This window comes from Sus scrofa, chromosome 14, assembly GCF_000003025.6.
Source record: "Sus scrofa isolate TJ Tabasco breed Duroc chromosome 14, Sscrofa11.1, whole genome shotgun sequence".
Classification (NCBI taxonomy): domain Eukaryota; kingdom Metazoa; phylum Chordata; class Mammalia; order Artiodactyla; family Suidae; genus Sus; species Sus scrofa.
The window spans coordinates 107,172,395-107,186,194 of record NC_010456.5 but is presented as its reverse complement, the minus strand read 5'-3'; the positions used below and the strand labels follow the sequence as shown (position 1 = coordinate 107,186,194).

The 13,800-nt window shown below is 45.2% G+C and overlaps 1 protein-coding gene across 2 annotated transcripts in view; it reads left to right on the top strand.

The window, feature by feature from the left end:
• Nucleotides 1-12,133, top strand: part of ALDH18A1 (aldehyde dehydrogenase 18 family member A1) — a 47,312-nt gene extending 35,179 nt beyond the window's left edge. For both annotated transcript variants that reach the window (XM_001927529.6, XM_005671336.3), the window contains exons 14-18: nt 4,633-4,828; nt 4,930-5,051; nt 7,165-7,351; nt 8,357-8,452; nt 11,062-12,133. In XM_001927529.6, coding sequence (XP_001927564.2) covers nt 4,633-4,828; nt 4,930-5,051; nt 7,165-7,351; nt 8,357-8,452; nt 11,062-11,243 — 783 coding nt within the window. In that variant the 3' untranslated portion in view covers nt 11,244-12,133. The remainder of the gene's footprint in view (nt 1-4,632; nt 4,829-4,929; nt 5,052-7,164; nt 7,352-8,356; nt 8,453-11,061) is intronic.

Below are 13,800 nucleotides of genomic sequence, written 5' to 3'. Positions count from 1 at the left end.
TTTCTACTGTTTTTTGCATTTTAATTTCATTTATTTCTGCTCTGATCTTTATGATTTCTTTCCTTCTACTCACTTTGGGTTTTGTTTGTTTGTTCTTTCTCTAGTAACTTTAGGTGTAAGGTTAGGTTGTTTGAGATTTTTCTTATTTCCTGGGGTAGGCTCGTATTGCTCTGAACTTCCCTCTTAGAGCTGTGTTTGCCTCATCCTGTAGGTTTTGGATAAGTGTGTTTTCATTTTTATTTGTCTCTAGATATTTGCTTTCCTCTTTGGTTTCTTCAGTGATCCATTGGTTGTTTAGTTAGTTTCCCCATGTTTGTGTTTTCTGCCGTTTTTTTCTCATCGTTGATTTCTAGTCTTGTAGCGTTGTTAGAAAAAATTCTTAATAAGATTCCAGTTTTTTTGTTGTTTGTTTTTTTGTCTTTTTGCCATTTCTTGGGCCACTCCCACGGCATGTGGAGCTTCCAAGGCTAGGGGTCTAATCGGAGCTGTAGCCACCGGCCTATGTCAGAGCCATAGCAACATGGGATCCGAGCCATGTCTGCAACCTACACCACAGCTCACAGCAACACCGGATCATCAACCCACTGAGCAAGGCCAGGGATTGAACCTGCATCCTCGTGGTTCCTAGTCGGATTCATTAACCACTGCTCCAAGATTCTCATTTTTTTAAATTGATGGAGGCTTGACTTGTGTCCCTGAATGTGGTATATCCTAGAGAATGCTCCATGTGTGCTTGAGAAGAATGTGTATTCTGCTGCTTTCAGATGGAATGTTCTGTAAACATGTATTAAGTTCATCTGGTCTAATGCATCATTTCAGGAGTGTTTCTTTGTTGATTTTCTGTCTGATGATCTGTCAGTTGCTGTAACTGGGCTGTTAAAGCCCCCACTATAATTGTGTTATTGTCGATTTCTCCTTTTATGGCTGTTAGCAGTTGCCTATATTGAGGTACTTCTATGTTGGGTGCATATATGTTTACAATTAGTATATCTTCCTTTTGGATTGATCCTTTGATCTTTATGTGATCTCCTTCTTTGTCTCTTGTAACCATCTTTAAAGTTTATTTTGTCTAATATGAGAGTTGCTACTCCAGCTTGCTTTTGATTTCCGTTTGCATGGAATATCTTCTTCCATCCTCTCACTTTCAGTTTGTATGTACCTAGAATTGAAGTGGGTGTCTTATATAAACAATATACACACACACGGCTCTTTTTTATTACCATTTGTTAATTGTTTTGGATTTCTTCTTGTTGGTGTTTTTCCTTCCCTTCTTCTTTGTTCTCTTCTCTTGTGGTTTGATGATTATCTTTAGAGTTGTGTTTGGATTGCTTTTTCTTTCTTTTTTTTAATCTATTTTTTTTCTTTTTTTTCATTTTTTAAGTGAGAATTGCAACTTTTTAATTTTTATTTATTCATATTATTTATTCATTTGCTTTTTAGGGCTGTACCCGCAGCATATGGAGGTTCCCAGGCTAGGGATCAAATCAGAGCTACAGCTGCCAGCCTATGCCACAGCCATAGCAACACAGGATCCAAGCCATGTCTGCGACCCACAGCTCAGGGCAACACCAGATCCTTAACCCACTGAGCGAGGCCAGGGATTGAACCCTTAACCTCATGGTTCCTAGTCAGATTTGTTTCCACTCTGCCATGACAGGAACTCTGGATTGCTTTTTCTTACTTGTGTTGTAGCTATTGTAGATTTTTGGTTTGTGGTTATCACGAGGTTTTAATACTGGAGTCTGTATATTTGTACAAGATTGTTTTAAATTGCTGGTCTTTTAATTACAAATGCTTATCTCCAGTATCCTGCATTTATACCCTCCTTTTCTCACAGTAGCTGGTTTTGATATTATATTTGTGTGTGGATGATTTCCTACCTTTACTATATGTTTGCCTTTACTGGTGAGCTTTCTTATTTGTAATCTTTCTAGTTGTGGCCTTTTCTTTTTTGCCTAGAGAAGTTCCTTTAGTGTTTCTTGTAAAGCTGGTTTGGTCATGCTGAATTCTCACTTTTGCTTGTCTGTAAAGCTTTTGATTTCTCCTTCAAATCTGAATGAGAGCCTTGCTGGGTAAGGTATTCTTGTTTGTAGGTTTTTTGTTTCACCGTTTTAAATGTATTGTCCCACTCTCTTCTGGGCTGCAGAGTTTCTGCTGGAAAATAGGCTGATAACCTTGTCAGGGTTTCCTTGTGTGCTATTGCATTTACTTAGCTGCTTTCAGTATTTTCTTTGTCTTTAATTTTGGTCAGTTTGATTAATAAGTGTCTTGTGGTGTTCCTCCTTGGATTTATTCTATATGGTATTCATTGTGCTTTCTGGATTTGAGTAAGTGATTCCTTTCCCATGTCAGGGAAGTTTTCGGCTATTATCTCTTCAAATATTTTCTCTGGCCCTTTCTCTTTACTCCTTCTGGCACCCTTATAATGCAAAAGTTGGTGTGTTTAATGTTTCCCAGAGTTCTCTTAGACTGTCCTCATTTCTTTTCATCCCTCTTTCTTTATTCTATTCCATGTCAGTGATTTCCACCAGTCTGTCTTCAACCTCAGTTATTCATTCTTCAGCCTGTATATTCTGCTCTTGGTTCCTCCTAGTGAGTTTCTCATTTCAGTTATTGTGTTGTTCATCCCTCCTTGTTAATTCCCTAAATCTTCTGTTTCTTTGTTAAATGTTTGTTTTAATTTATTGATCTTGCCCTCCAGTTTTCTTCAAGATCTTAGATCTTCCTTACTGTCATTACTCTAAAGTCTTTTTCATGTAGGTTGCTTATCTCCCATTTCACTTAGCTGTTGTTCTGGGGTTTTTTCCCTTGTTCCTTCATCTGGCTCATATCTGCTGTTTCATTTTATTTAGCTTTCTGCATGGACTCCTTTTTGCAGCCTACAGGATTGTAGCCTCTCTTGCTTCTGGTGTCTGCCCCCTTGTGGTTGAAGTTGATATAGGGACTCATGGCAGGCTTCCTGATGGGAGGAACTGGTGCCTGTCCACTGGTAGGTGAGGCTGAGTCTTGTCCATATGTTGGGTGGGGCTTTGTCTCTGCATGTGATTAGAGGCAGCTCTGTGCCTTGGAGGACTTTAGGCAGCCTGTTTGCTGATGGGTGGGGCTGTGTTCCCACCCTGTTTGTTTAGCCTGGGGCTCCTCAGCCCTGGTGGGCGGGACCTGATTTTTCCAAAATGGCAGCCTCTGGGGCGCTTACAGGGATGATTATTCCCTGGGACCTCTGCCTCCAATGTCCTGCCCCCATAGTGAACTACAGTTAACTCCTGCTTTTCCAGGAGAACCTCCAAGACCCAACCATCTGACCCACATTCTCATGGAGTCCCTGCTTTGCCCTGAGACCCAGTGAATGTGAAATCCTGTGTGCGCCCTCCAAGACTGGAGTCTCTCCCCCAGTTCTCTGGAGTTACTGTGCTCAAGCCCCACTGGTCCTGAATACCACATGCTCCAGGGGCTCTTCCTCCAATGCTAGACCCCCAGGCTGGGGAACCTGTTGTGGGTTTTGGAACTCTCACTCCTGTGGGAAAGCCTCCATGATATAGTTGTTTTCTGGTGTGTAGGTTACCTACCTGGCTGTTATGGGATTGCTTATATTATAAAAACACTCCTCCTACCATCTCACTGTGGCTTCTTTTATGTCCTGGGTGTAAGATAACTTTTTTGGTAGCTTCTAGTCTCTTTTGTTGATGGTTGTTCAGCAGTTAGTTGTAATTTTGGTATTTTCGTGAGAGGTGAGCTCGAGTCCTACTCCACCATCTTGTCTCTGAATATCAGTAACCATTTTTTTTTTACTTCTTTCACATTATTTCTTTTGCCTGCTCTTGAACTTCACATAAATGAATTCATACAAAACGTACTCTATCATGCTGTATTTCTTCTGTTTTGTTATGTCCATAGGACTCATTCATAATGTTGCATCTAGCAGTATTCTGTTTTCTATTGCCATGTGGTTTTCCATTTACATGCATGTACGACCGCTTATCCTTTCTTCTCTTGATGGACATTTGGGTTTATTCCAGTTTGGAGCTATGCAGATTAAAGTTGCCATGAACCTTCTTATACATATATTTGTATTTCTATTATTAGTAATATGACAGTATAAATATCAAGAGGAAGAAAAAAAGTGCCCATAATCTCACTGTCCTAACACAAGCACTTTAGTCAATCTGGCCAGCAAAGTCGTGGAGAACCATGACTCCCTAGCAAGACCTGACATGTCATTAAGGTTGTCACTGGAGAGCCAATGGGGCAGCCACTTCCTTTTGTAATCCTCATAGCCTGGCATGCTCTGTTCCTCCTTGACCTTCCAGAGATAGCACTTTGTACCTCTTCTGGCATTTTAAAAATGACTAGTCCTGTCCTAGTCTTGTCTTCCCTACTAGACGTGAGCTCTGTCCTGCTTGTTTTGTAGTGCAGAGCACAGCACTTAATATAGGGTTTGATAAGCATTTGTTGGATACCTTTTAAGTTCCCATGATCAGGAACTTAGTCTTGTTTTTGGAATAAGTTTTCACAGTACCAGACTTAGTTCTCAAGAGGTACAGACATTTGTCAGTAAAAGGGATTCTGCTGCGTCCATATTTTGTATGGTCAGAAGATGTTACCTCTTTATCTTTTCCTTGTCTGCCTCTTCAGGTGAATACCAGAGAAGAAGTGGAAGACCTTTGCCGCCTAGACAAAATGATAGATCTCATCATCCCACGTGGCTCTTCCCAGCTGGTCAGAGACATCCAGAAAGCTGCTAAGGGCATTCCAGTGATGGGGCACAGTGAAGGGATCTGCCACATGTATGTGGATTCAGAGGCTAGTGTCGACAAGGCCACCAGACTAGGTGAGCTTGATGGGGTCCCCTGTTTTATGCAGGTAAAATATTTGTCACGACCTCAGTGACTCTGGATCATGTAATAGAAACAATTCTTTATCCTCTTTCAGTCAGAGACTCTAAATGTGAATATCCAGCCGCCTGTAATGCTTTGGAGACCCTCTTAATCCACCGAGATCTGCTGAGAACACCATTGTTTGACCAGATCATTGACATGCTGAGAGTGGAACAGGTAGGGCAAGTCCCTCACTTCTGAATCTTTCCTTCCGAGATTTAGAAGCCTGTGGGATTAGACTGGGAGCAGCTGGCATACCATTTAAGGCAATTTGAGAAGCAATGTTTTTGAGCATCTGCCATGTACAAAGTTCTGTGCTGAGTACACAGAATGAGTTAAGACATGCCTGTGTTTCTGACAGCCTAGTAGATGGAGAAGACCCATATACAAATAGCTTCGTTCCGAAGGGAAGTGTGTTCAGTGCTAAGAGGGTTCAAAGGTAAGGCAGATGCCATGACTGCCCATTGAATGGACTCTTTCCTGCAACCCTTACCCAGACAACATAAAATTTATGTTTGGATTTGATTTGAAAAGATTGTGCAGAAATTTTTCAAACCAAAAATTTTATACATCTATCTCTCCACAAATGTCTTCAATTACCAATATTAATGTACTGACTAATATAGTGATATTTGGGAGTGAGCAATCTGTGTAATATTCTCTCTGGATTATTTTCATACCATGTCATTAAGGTTGTAAATAACCAATGCTAGTAAGTTTCAAATAGGTTAATCCTAAATTCCTAATTGTAAGGAAATAGATGCTCCCCAGAGAAAAATGGACTTTTTTTTTTCTTGGCCATGACTACTACATGCAGAAGTTTCTGGGCTAGGGATCAAACCTGCACCACAGCAGCGACAGTACCAGATCCTTAACTCACTAGACCACCAGGAAACTCCAAAAATGGATAATCTTAAATTTTCTGTCAGGATGCACTTAAGCTTTAATATCTGATTTCATGGTGCTCTTTTAGAATGATGTAAACTAGCACAGTAGTAGAGAAAGTGACTGCTGGCTTTGGTTGCTTTGACCCCGAGCATGTGTCTCTTCCCTTTCATCCCTCTGCTGGAAACCGAAGGATTCAGCCAGTTTATAAATGTGGCATGGTCCCAGTGAGAACCCGAAAGGACAGTTTTGAAAATGAAAATGTACCCTACAAATGACAGGGGAGTTAGATTACATTTGGGGCCTGACTTGACACAAGTGGCCTATTTGAGCACTTGTGTATATGCCAAGTGCCAGGCTGGACTGGACTCAATAAGACAGGAGAAAAGCTCTCCTTTATCCAGGAGTAAAACCCCCAGTCCTGATTCAGACAAACCCACGATATCCTCATTCGTGCTAAGGATTGCCTTGAAATTCCTCGAGTCACAGTGAGCCAGTATGTGTACTCATGCAGCACCTTATAGAGCAGGAAGTAAACCAGAGCACAACTTGCAGAGGGCTGGGGTTCTGGCCCCTGAACAACGTAGTTGGATCCAGGCCTGGAGGAAGTGGGATCCCAGCTAGGAAACCACACAGAGCCTCAGGAGCAGTAAGGACAGGACAAACACCACTTGCCCTGATGTGAGCTAAGGCAAGAGCTTGGTCCCAAGGAATCAAGGCATGAACACCACCCTGTGGAGGTCTCAGAGGACAAGGCCTAAGTGGGATCATACTTGTGACTGGGGTTCTCAGTGACCAACTTCAGGAGCTTATAGTTCCTCCAGCCAGGAGCAGGATTAGCCCAGTCTGGACCTGAGCTGAACCTAGAGATGGGGCCAGACAGAGGTGTAAGTCAAAGATGTAACTATAAACTGTGGTTACCAGCCAAGTACCATTTCCCTCTAAAGTACACCTAGGATTTTTCCAGGGTGAAGGGAGTAGAAGTGCGTTGGTGATGTCTCCCTTTTTCCACCTGATCCAGTGCCGAAGTCCCACATGCAGGGAGTGGGATTTTTATAGTCATGTGTTCATTTTAGTAAAATGCCAGCAGTCAAGGGCTTATGTCGCTAGCCTGTTAAATGCCTTGCACATTCTTCACATTCGAGAGCTTCCTGTTTAAATCCCTGCTCCAGTTTTACTGGGGGCCCATTGCTGGCAAGTGGCCGTCAGCATTTTCCAAAGCGGAACATCCTAGGGGGTAGGGGCTGCCTCTAAAAGGAAACAGAAACTAGTTTAGTTTCCAGGCACAGGAGCCCCAGGCTCATTGTCTTCAGGCTTGTCTTGCTCTGGATCTCAGAAGGAGGAGTATGCACTTACATGTTTCTACTGTGTTTATGTTGTTGCCCCCAAACTTCCTCTGTTCCAGGTGAAGATTCATGCAGGCCCAAAGTTCGCCTCCTATCTGACCTTCAGCCCCTCTGAAGTGAAGTCTCTCCGAACTGAGTACGGGGACCTGGAACTGTGCATAGAAGTGGTGGACAGCGTGCAGGAGGCCATCGACCACATCCACAAGTACGGCAGCTCCCACACAGATGTCATCGTCACAGAGAACGGTCAGTGTGCAGAGGCTTCAGCACACGGGGTCTGCTTCTTCTGCCTTGATTTCCAAGGCAGCTCTGCTCTTCTCAGCCCCTCTTGGCCTGCAGGAAAACAAAATATCAGTGAACTGATGGTGATAACATATTGGTAGCATTTGCTGGTTTGCTGAGTGCTTTTACACCTGTTACCTCATTGCGTTGTCACAGTGGCCCCATGCGAGGAGGCAGGGAAGAGGTGATTAGTTCCACTTCAGACGTGGCGCCCTCTGTGTCAGAGATGTTACTATTTAATCTACACAGCAGTCTTTCCAGGCTCTTGGAATAAACCTGTTTTACAGCTGAGGAAATCAAGGCTCAGGAAGTTAAGCACAGAACCAGCTAGTTTATGGCAAAACCAGCTCTCTGTGGTCATATTTTCCCTCCACAGTGAACACTAAGAGACATGCCTGGGTGTCAGGCACTGGAGGCCCAATAAGAAAGGAAGCCAGTATAGCCCCTCAGGGAACTAAGGCAGTTTACTGGGAACTCAGACTGTCACCATTAGTGACAACAGCTAATATTTAGGCTTTGGGATGCATGCTCTATGGCTGTCCATTCATTTTACCCTACCCCCAGCTGGGTACTATCATCAGTCCCCATTGTACTCAGGCTCAGAGAGGTTCAGAGACCTGCCTACAGTCACCCAGCTGTGGGTGTGGAGTTGTATCTGAGACTTAGGCATTTGGCCCAGGCCATGTAAGTAGATAGTATAGGCAGGCCATGGCAGCACTGAAGGTAGGTATGTCTGCAAGGAGATCTGGATTCCAACCCAGTCTTTCCCAGGACCTGCTCCTTCAACAATATAACTGATGAAGCTGGTTTGCTTTCTTCCTTTTTTCGATTTTTCAAAGTCCGCATGTTTAATAGGTGGGGAAGCGCCTCAAGGACCTGGACCCTGCCCTGGTCAGGCTGTTGAGTGGCTAGAAGCAGGAATGTTCTCCACTGTCCATCCTAACTCAATTTTTTCCCTTTATGCTGCAGAAAAGACAGCAGAGTTCTTCCTCCAGCATGTGGATAGCGCCTGTGTGTTCTGGAATGCCAGCACTCGCTTCTCTGATGGCTACCGCTTTGGACTGGGTAAGGGGGAGTCCGGTTGGGGAGAAAAGAGTCCCTTATGAACCACTGTGTGGCCCGAGGAGCACAGTGAGGGTGGAGGAGACACCTGGCCTTTCTAGTCACACGCGGGTTCAGGATAATGGAGACAGACTGGGAGGTGGGCTTATGAGAGCATGGTAACCCTCCCGTGAGGTGGTACAAGATCTGCGTTTTAGGCATTTCACATGTCAAGAAGGTAAGTATTTGTATTTCCTTTTTCATAAATGAGGAAACTGAGATTCAAAGAAATGAAGTAACCTGCCCCAGGTCATACAGCTGCCACTCAGACCCAAACTTGAGCAAGTCCAGAGCCTAGGTCATTACCACCACTTGTGGCAGGCCTCAGTGTGTCTGCGTTCATGGGTTTTGACAGTTGTGCATGCCAGGGTTCCCAAGGGCAGGACAAAAGAAGGTATTGGTACCTAGGCTGGGCTGAAGTGTCAGCTGCAAAAAACAAACAGGTAAGCCCAGAGGCACAAGGTTGACTTCTAAGTCAGTATTTGGAGGAGTTCCCGTCATGACTCGGCTGTTAGCGAACCTGACTGGTATCCATGAGAATGCGGGTTTGATCCCTTGCTCAGTGGGTTAAGGATCCAGCGTTGCTGTGAGCTGTGGTGTAGGTTGTAGACTTGGTTTGGATCCCACGTTGCTGTGGCTGTGGCGTAGGCTGGTAGCTACAGCTCCAATTCGACCCCTAGCCTGGGAACCTCCATATGCCACGGGTGTTGCCCTAAAAAGAAAAATAAAATAAAAATAAATCAGGAGTTCCTGTCATGGCTCAGTGGTTAATGAATCTGACTAGGGACCATGAGGTTGTGGGTTCGATCCCTGGCCTCGCTCAGTGGGTTAAGGATCCAGCGTTGCTGTGAGCTGTGGTGTAGGTCACAGATGAGGCTCAGATCCCGAGTTGCTGTGGCTCTGGCTAGGCCAGGGCTACAGCTCGGATCAGACCCCTAGCCTGGGAACCTCCATGTGCTGAGGATGCGGCCCTAGAAAGACAAAAAGACAAAAAATAAAATAAAAATAAAAAATAAATAAATAAATAAATCAGTATATGGAACAGAAAGCTTCAGAAAGACACCCTTTCCCTTTCATCATTAGTAATGTAATCTCCACCGCCAGTAGTATTAAGAATTTTCCAGACAGTCTCTGGTTTTCAGGGGTACCATTATACAGAGCTCCAATAAGGCATTTATGGCACATCTGAGAATATTTCAACTATGTAACACACTTTAATTTCTCTGAACTTTTGAATAGATGATCTGCCTAGAGAAGTAGTTCTCACTGAAATGCTAAAGGTTATTAAAGGGAATTTTGCTCAATTACTCTTAGTCATTGGACTCTTATTTTTAGCTCCATATTTCTGTTGAGGTGGGATATGATTTAATTATCACATCGCTTGCGCTGATCTTTATATTCCATGTTCTTGAAGAAAGAGCAGCATACTTATAAGAGCTGAGGTGCCCAGCTTTCAAGTGCAAGTCCAAGATGTGGGAGGAGCAAAGACCCCTCCATACTTTCCTTCACCCACTCAGAGCTAAAGCTCAGGCTCTGGTTGAGTTCCCTTCCTGTGAAATGCATTAATAACAGTGACAGGCAGTATCACTCTACTAAGTGCATCACATGCATTATCTCACTTAGTTCTACATAATGGATTCTGATATTTTCCTCCTTTTCCAAAAGGAAAAACTGAAGCAAGAGATGGTTAGGCAACATGCCAAAATTCATGCGGTCTCTACCCTCTTAAACCAGGATTTGAAGCCAGTGGTCACAGTCTCCTTGCCAGCCACTTACCCAGGCACATCCCCTCTCGAGTCCTTGCCCTTGCTCCTCTCTGCCTGCAGCTCCCCTCCCCGCCTCCCACAGCTCCCCCCTCCCAACTCTTTCTCATTGTTCAGGTGTTAGCCAAAGGCACCTCCTTAGGGAAATTCCCCCTGACCACAGTATCCAAGGTGCTGCCACCCTGCCCACAGTCTCTCTCCCAGCACCCTTCTCTGCACCCTGTCACTGCACAGAATTATTTGCTGCGCTATTCCTTGGCTCTTTTGACCATAAGAATTGCATCAATTATTTATTACTTTGTCCCCAGGGCCTAACTCAGTGCCTGTTCAGTAAGTTGTAATGAATGAGGGAACTGCCTCCACTGCACACAGTGCTTGGGAACCTTGTACGAAGCCAGACACAGGAAAAGCCCTGGTGCCTGGTGTCTGAGGCTGGAGCTGGACGGCGGGAAGTGAATAGTACCCTTTTGTGTATCCAATCTCATGAGTGTCTAGATGCTAAGCATCCTGGAGAATACCTAGAACATGTCCTTTACTGTCTCTAGTTTAAAGGATACTTAGGGAGATGGAACTTCTATGCAGTACCAAAAAGAAGCCCATGCATTGTCTTTCCTTAGAAGAAGGACCGTGATTTATAGCAAGCAGAGGACACATTTATGGGGACAGTGGAAATCAGGCTAGCACGGCAAGGATGGGTCAGAAGAGGAAGGGGAGAGGTGCCTAGTGAGAAGGAGAAGATGTAAGCCTGATGGGCTACAGGAAGCAGAGGCTAGGGGAGTGCCACATCCTCATCCCCCTGCTTTTCCACAGGAGCTGAAGTGGGAATCAGTACATCCCGAATCCACGCCCGGGGACCAGTGGGACTTGAAGGATTGCTTACTACCAAGTGGCTGCTGCGAGGGGAGGACCACGTGGTCTCAGACTTCTCAGAGCACGGAAGCTTAAAGTATCTTCACGAGAACCTCCCTGTTCCCCAGAGAAACACCAACTGAAAGCATTCAGAGGAGAGCCGGACATGTTTTGAGGGGTCTTCCCAGTTAAAATGGTCTTCTGCACCTCAGGGGATGGACCAGGCCTTCTTGTCTCCTGCTTCCTGGAAGGGTCTCCTGTTGGAACGTGCACCTTGATGCTTCTGGGCTCTGTGGCAACATCAGCCTGGGCCAAAGACTCCGTTCCAGCTTACCCTTTTCTTTCTTTCTTCCTTCTTTCCTTCCTTTCTCTCTCTTTTTCTTCCTCTCTCTCTTTCTTTCTAAGTTAGATAACAGTCGCTGTAGTTAGGGACTTTGCTTAATTGCTACGGATGGGGACTTTGCCTCACATAGTGTAATTCCCTTCAGTGATAGAAACAGAAAGGTGCCATTTCCCCACATAAAAGGCAGTGGAAAATCATGGTTGCTTTTTACCTTTTATCGCCTCAATGAGGTAAAGTCTCCCTTGGCATTTGGTAGTTACAAGAGCCAGTCACACCTAATAAGTCTTTCCATGTTTCATTTCTTTCATACTCCTAGTCATCTTCAAAAAGGAAAGATTTGGAACTTAGAAGAGAGACAGCTCTTCTTTTTAGCATTCTCATCATAAGCAATCACAAAAAGGACTAAATCATTTGCACTGGGAAGATTGACATTTTGTATTTATTGGAGTAAATATAAGTAAAGTCTCTGGATCCAGGGGCTTGCCACTACCTGGACACAGTTGGAACCCAGAGCTGCAGATAGGAGGTACAAGTTTCAGGATGAAGTACCTGCAGCCATTGTGCTTGAAATTTTTTTACGAATTATTTTGTCATCCTTTCCTTTCCCAAAAAAAAACAAAAATTAGAGGATTATTTTAATACTTTGGATTCTTCCCTCCTTTTTGAGAAATAAAGTTCTTATGAAAAGCCTCTGTGCTCTGGTTCAAGTTTTCTCCCTCACTGTGGCCCTCACCCTGCTCTTACACAGTCTCTTCTCTGGAAATTGACTGGGGAGAGAGGCCTCTGGAGAGAGGCCACCTGGAGAGAGGCCAGGTGTCAGTGGAAGTAGCACAGGCAGACCCCCAGGGGAGGAACTCAGACTGAGAGGAAAGGAAAGCATGAGATGAAGCCCCTAGACCTCAAGGACTGAAAACACGGTGATGGTCTGAAGGTGGTGGATGTGAATGACACGAGCGTGCTCTCCATGTGCCAGATCCACGCGTTGTCCACTTGGAAGGCTGTAGCCCCTCCTGGCATCCGTAGTTCACTGTGGGTAATCCTGCCAGCCCCATTGCCTCAGGATCGCCTGCTTCATTGACAGCTCTAAGCCCTCCATCCGTCCTCCATCGAGCTCCTGTTTTTAAGGTTCTTGGTGCCTGACAGTCTGCAATTGGAAGATTTCTTGTCTCATGGGGGCCCTCCCAGAGAAATGAGCACTTGCTTACATGTTTCTTCTTATCCTCTTGAGGATGTTTTATGAACACAAGAATTATGGTGTCGTGTGCAGCATGTTCCCAGGCTGGCTCCAGACTCTACCTCTCATCCAGACCCGTACATGGTCGGCCAAGTTACCCTGCCTGCTCTGCCCTCTGAGTGGGGAGTTCTGGCATAGCTTGCCTGAAAAGGCAATAAGCAGATTTCTGCCTGAAACTACAGCAAAGACCATGATCAGCTCCCAAACAGACAACAAGTGCCCCTGGGATTGAAAATAGAAAGTGACCCAAGAAGGCCAAACCCTTGGGGAAGACTCCACTGAGGAGGCAGGCCTGGAGCTGGGCCCTGGGAAGGACAAGCCGCAGGATAAGGAGAGGGCAGAGGATTCTGGCAGGGGGTTGGGGAAACAAAACCCCACAGTGGGGTGAAACCCAAGTTTGGGGAGCAGTGAATATGCCAGTTCTGGGCCAAAGTTCGAGTGGGTAAACAGGAAGGTGATAACATGGCAGGCAGCTGGAAGGTGTAACCTCTGTGGGAGCCACCCTTCTTTGGGCATGAGATGGGGGTGAGTTTAGAGCAGAAGATACAGGTGAAACTCAGTTACCCAATAAGTCCACTCCCCCTGGAACGGCTTCCTCAGCCCTAGCCCATTTCTTTCGTGTTCTTTTATATTTTGTATTTTTAGGGCTGAACCTGTGGTATATGGAGGTTCCCAGGCTAGGGGTCGAATCGGAGCTATAGCTCCCCGGCCTTGGCTACAGCCACAGCACCACAGCACCACAGCAACTCATGATCTGAGCTGCATCTGAGACCTACACCACAGCTCACAGCAATGCTGGATACCTAACCTGTTGAGCGAGGCCAGGGATCAAACCTGTGTCCTCATGGATGCTAGTTGGGTTTGTTAACCTCTGAGCCAGGACGGGAACTCCAGCCTTAGTCCATTTCTGTAGTGTCGTGGACCATCTGATTCTCCCTTTTTCCACCAAAATAGATCTCCAAAAGGGCCAGGAGGCAGCCATAGCCTCACAGGGATTCCCCCCAACCCAGGCAGCCTTCCAGTACTAAAGGAATGGGGGCTTTTTATTCAGAAATCTGTCCTGTGGTCCTGCCCTACTACTTCCCTTTTCTGGCCACTAGCTCCTGGCAAAGAAGTTTGCTGA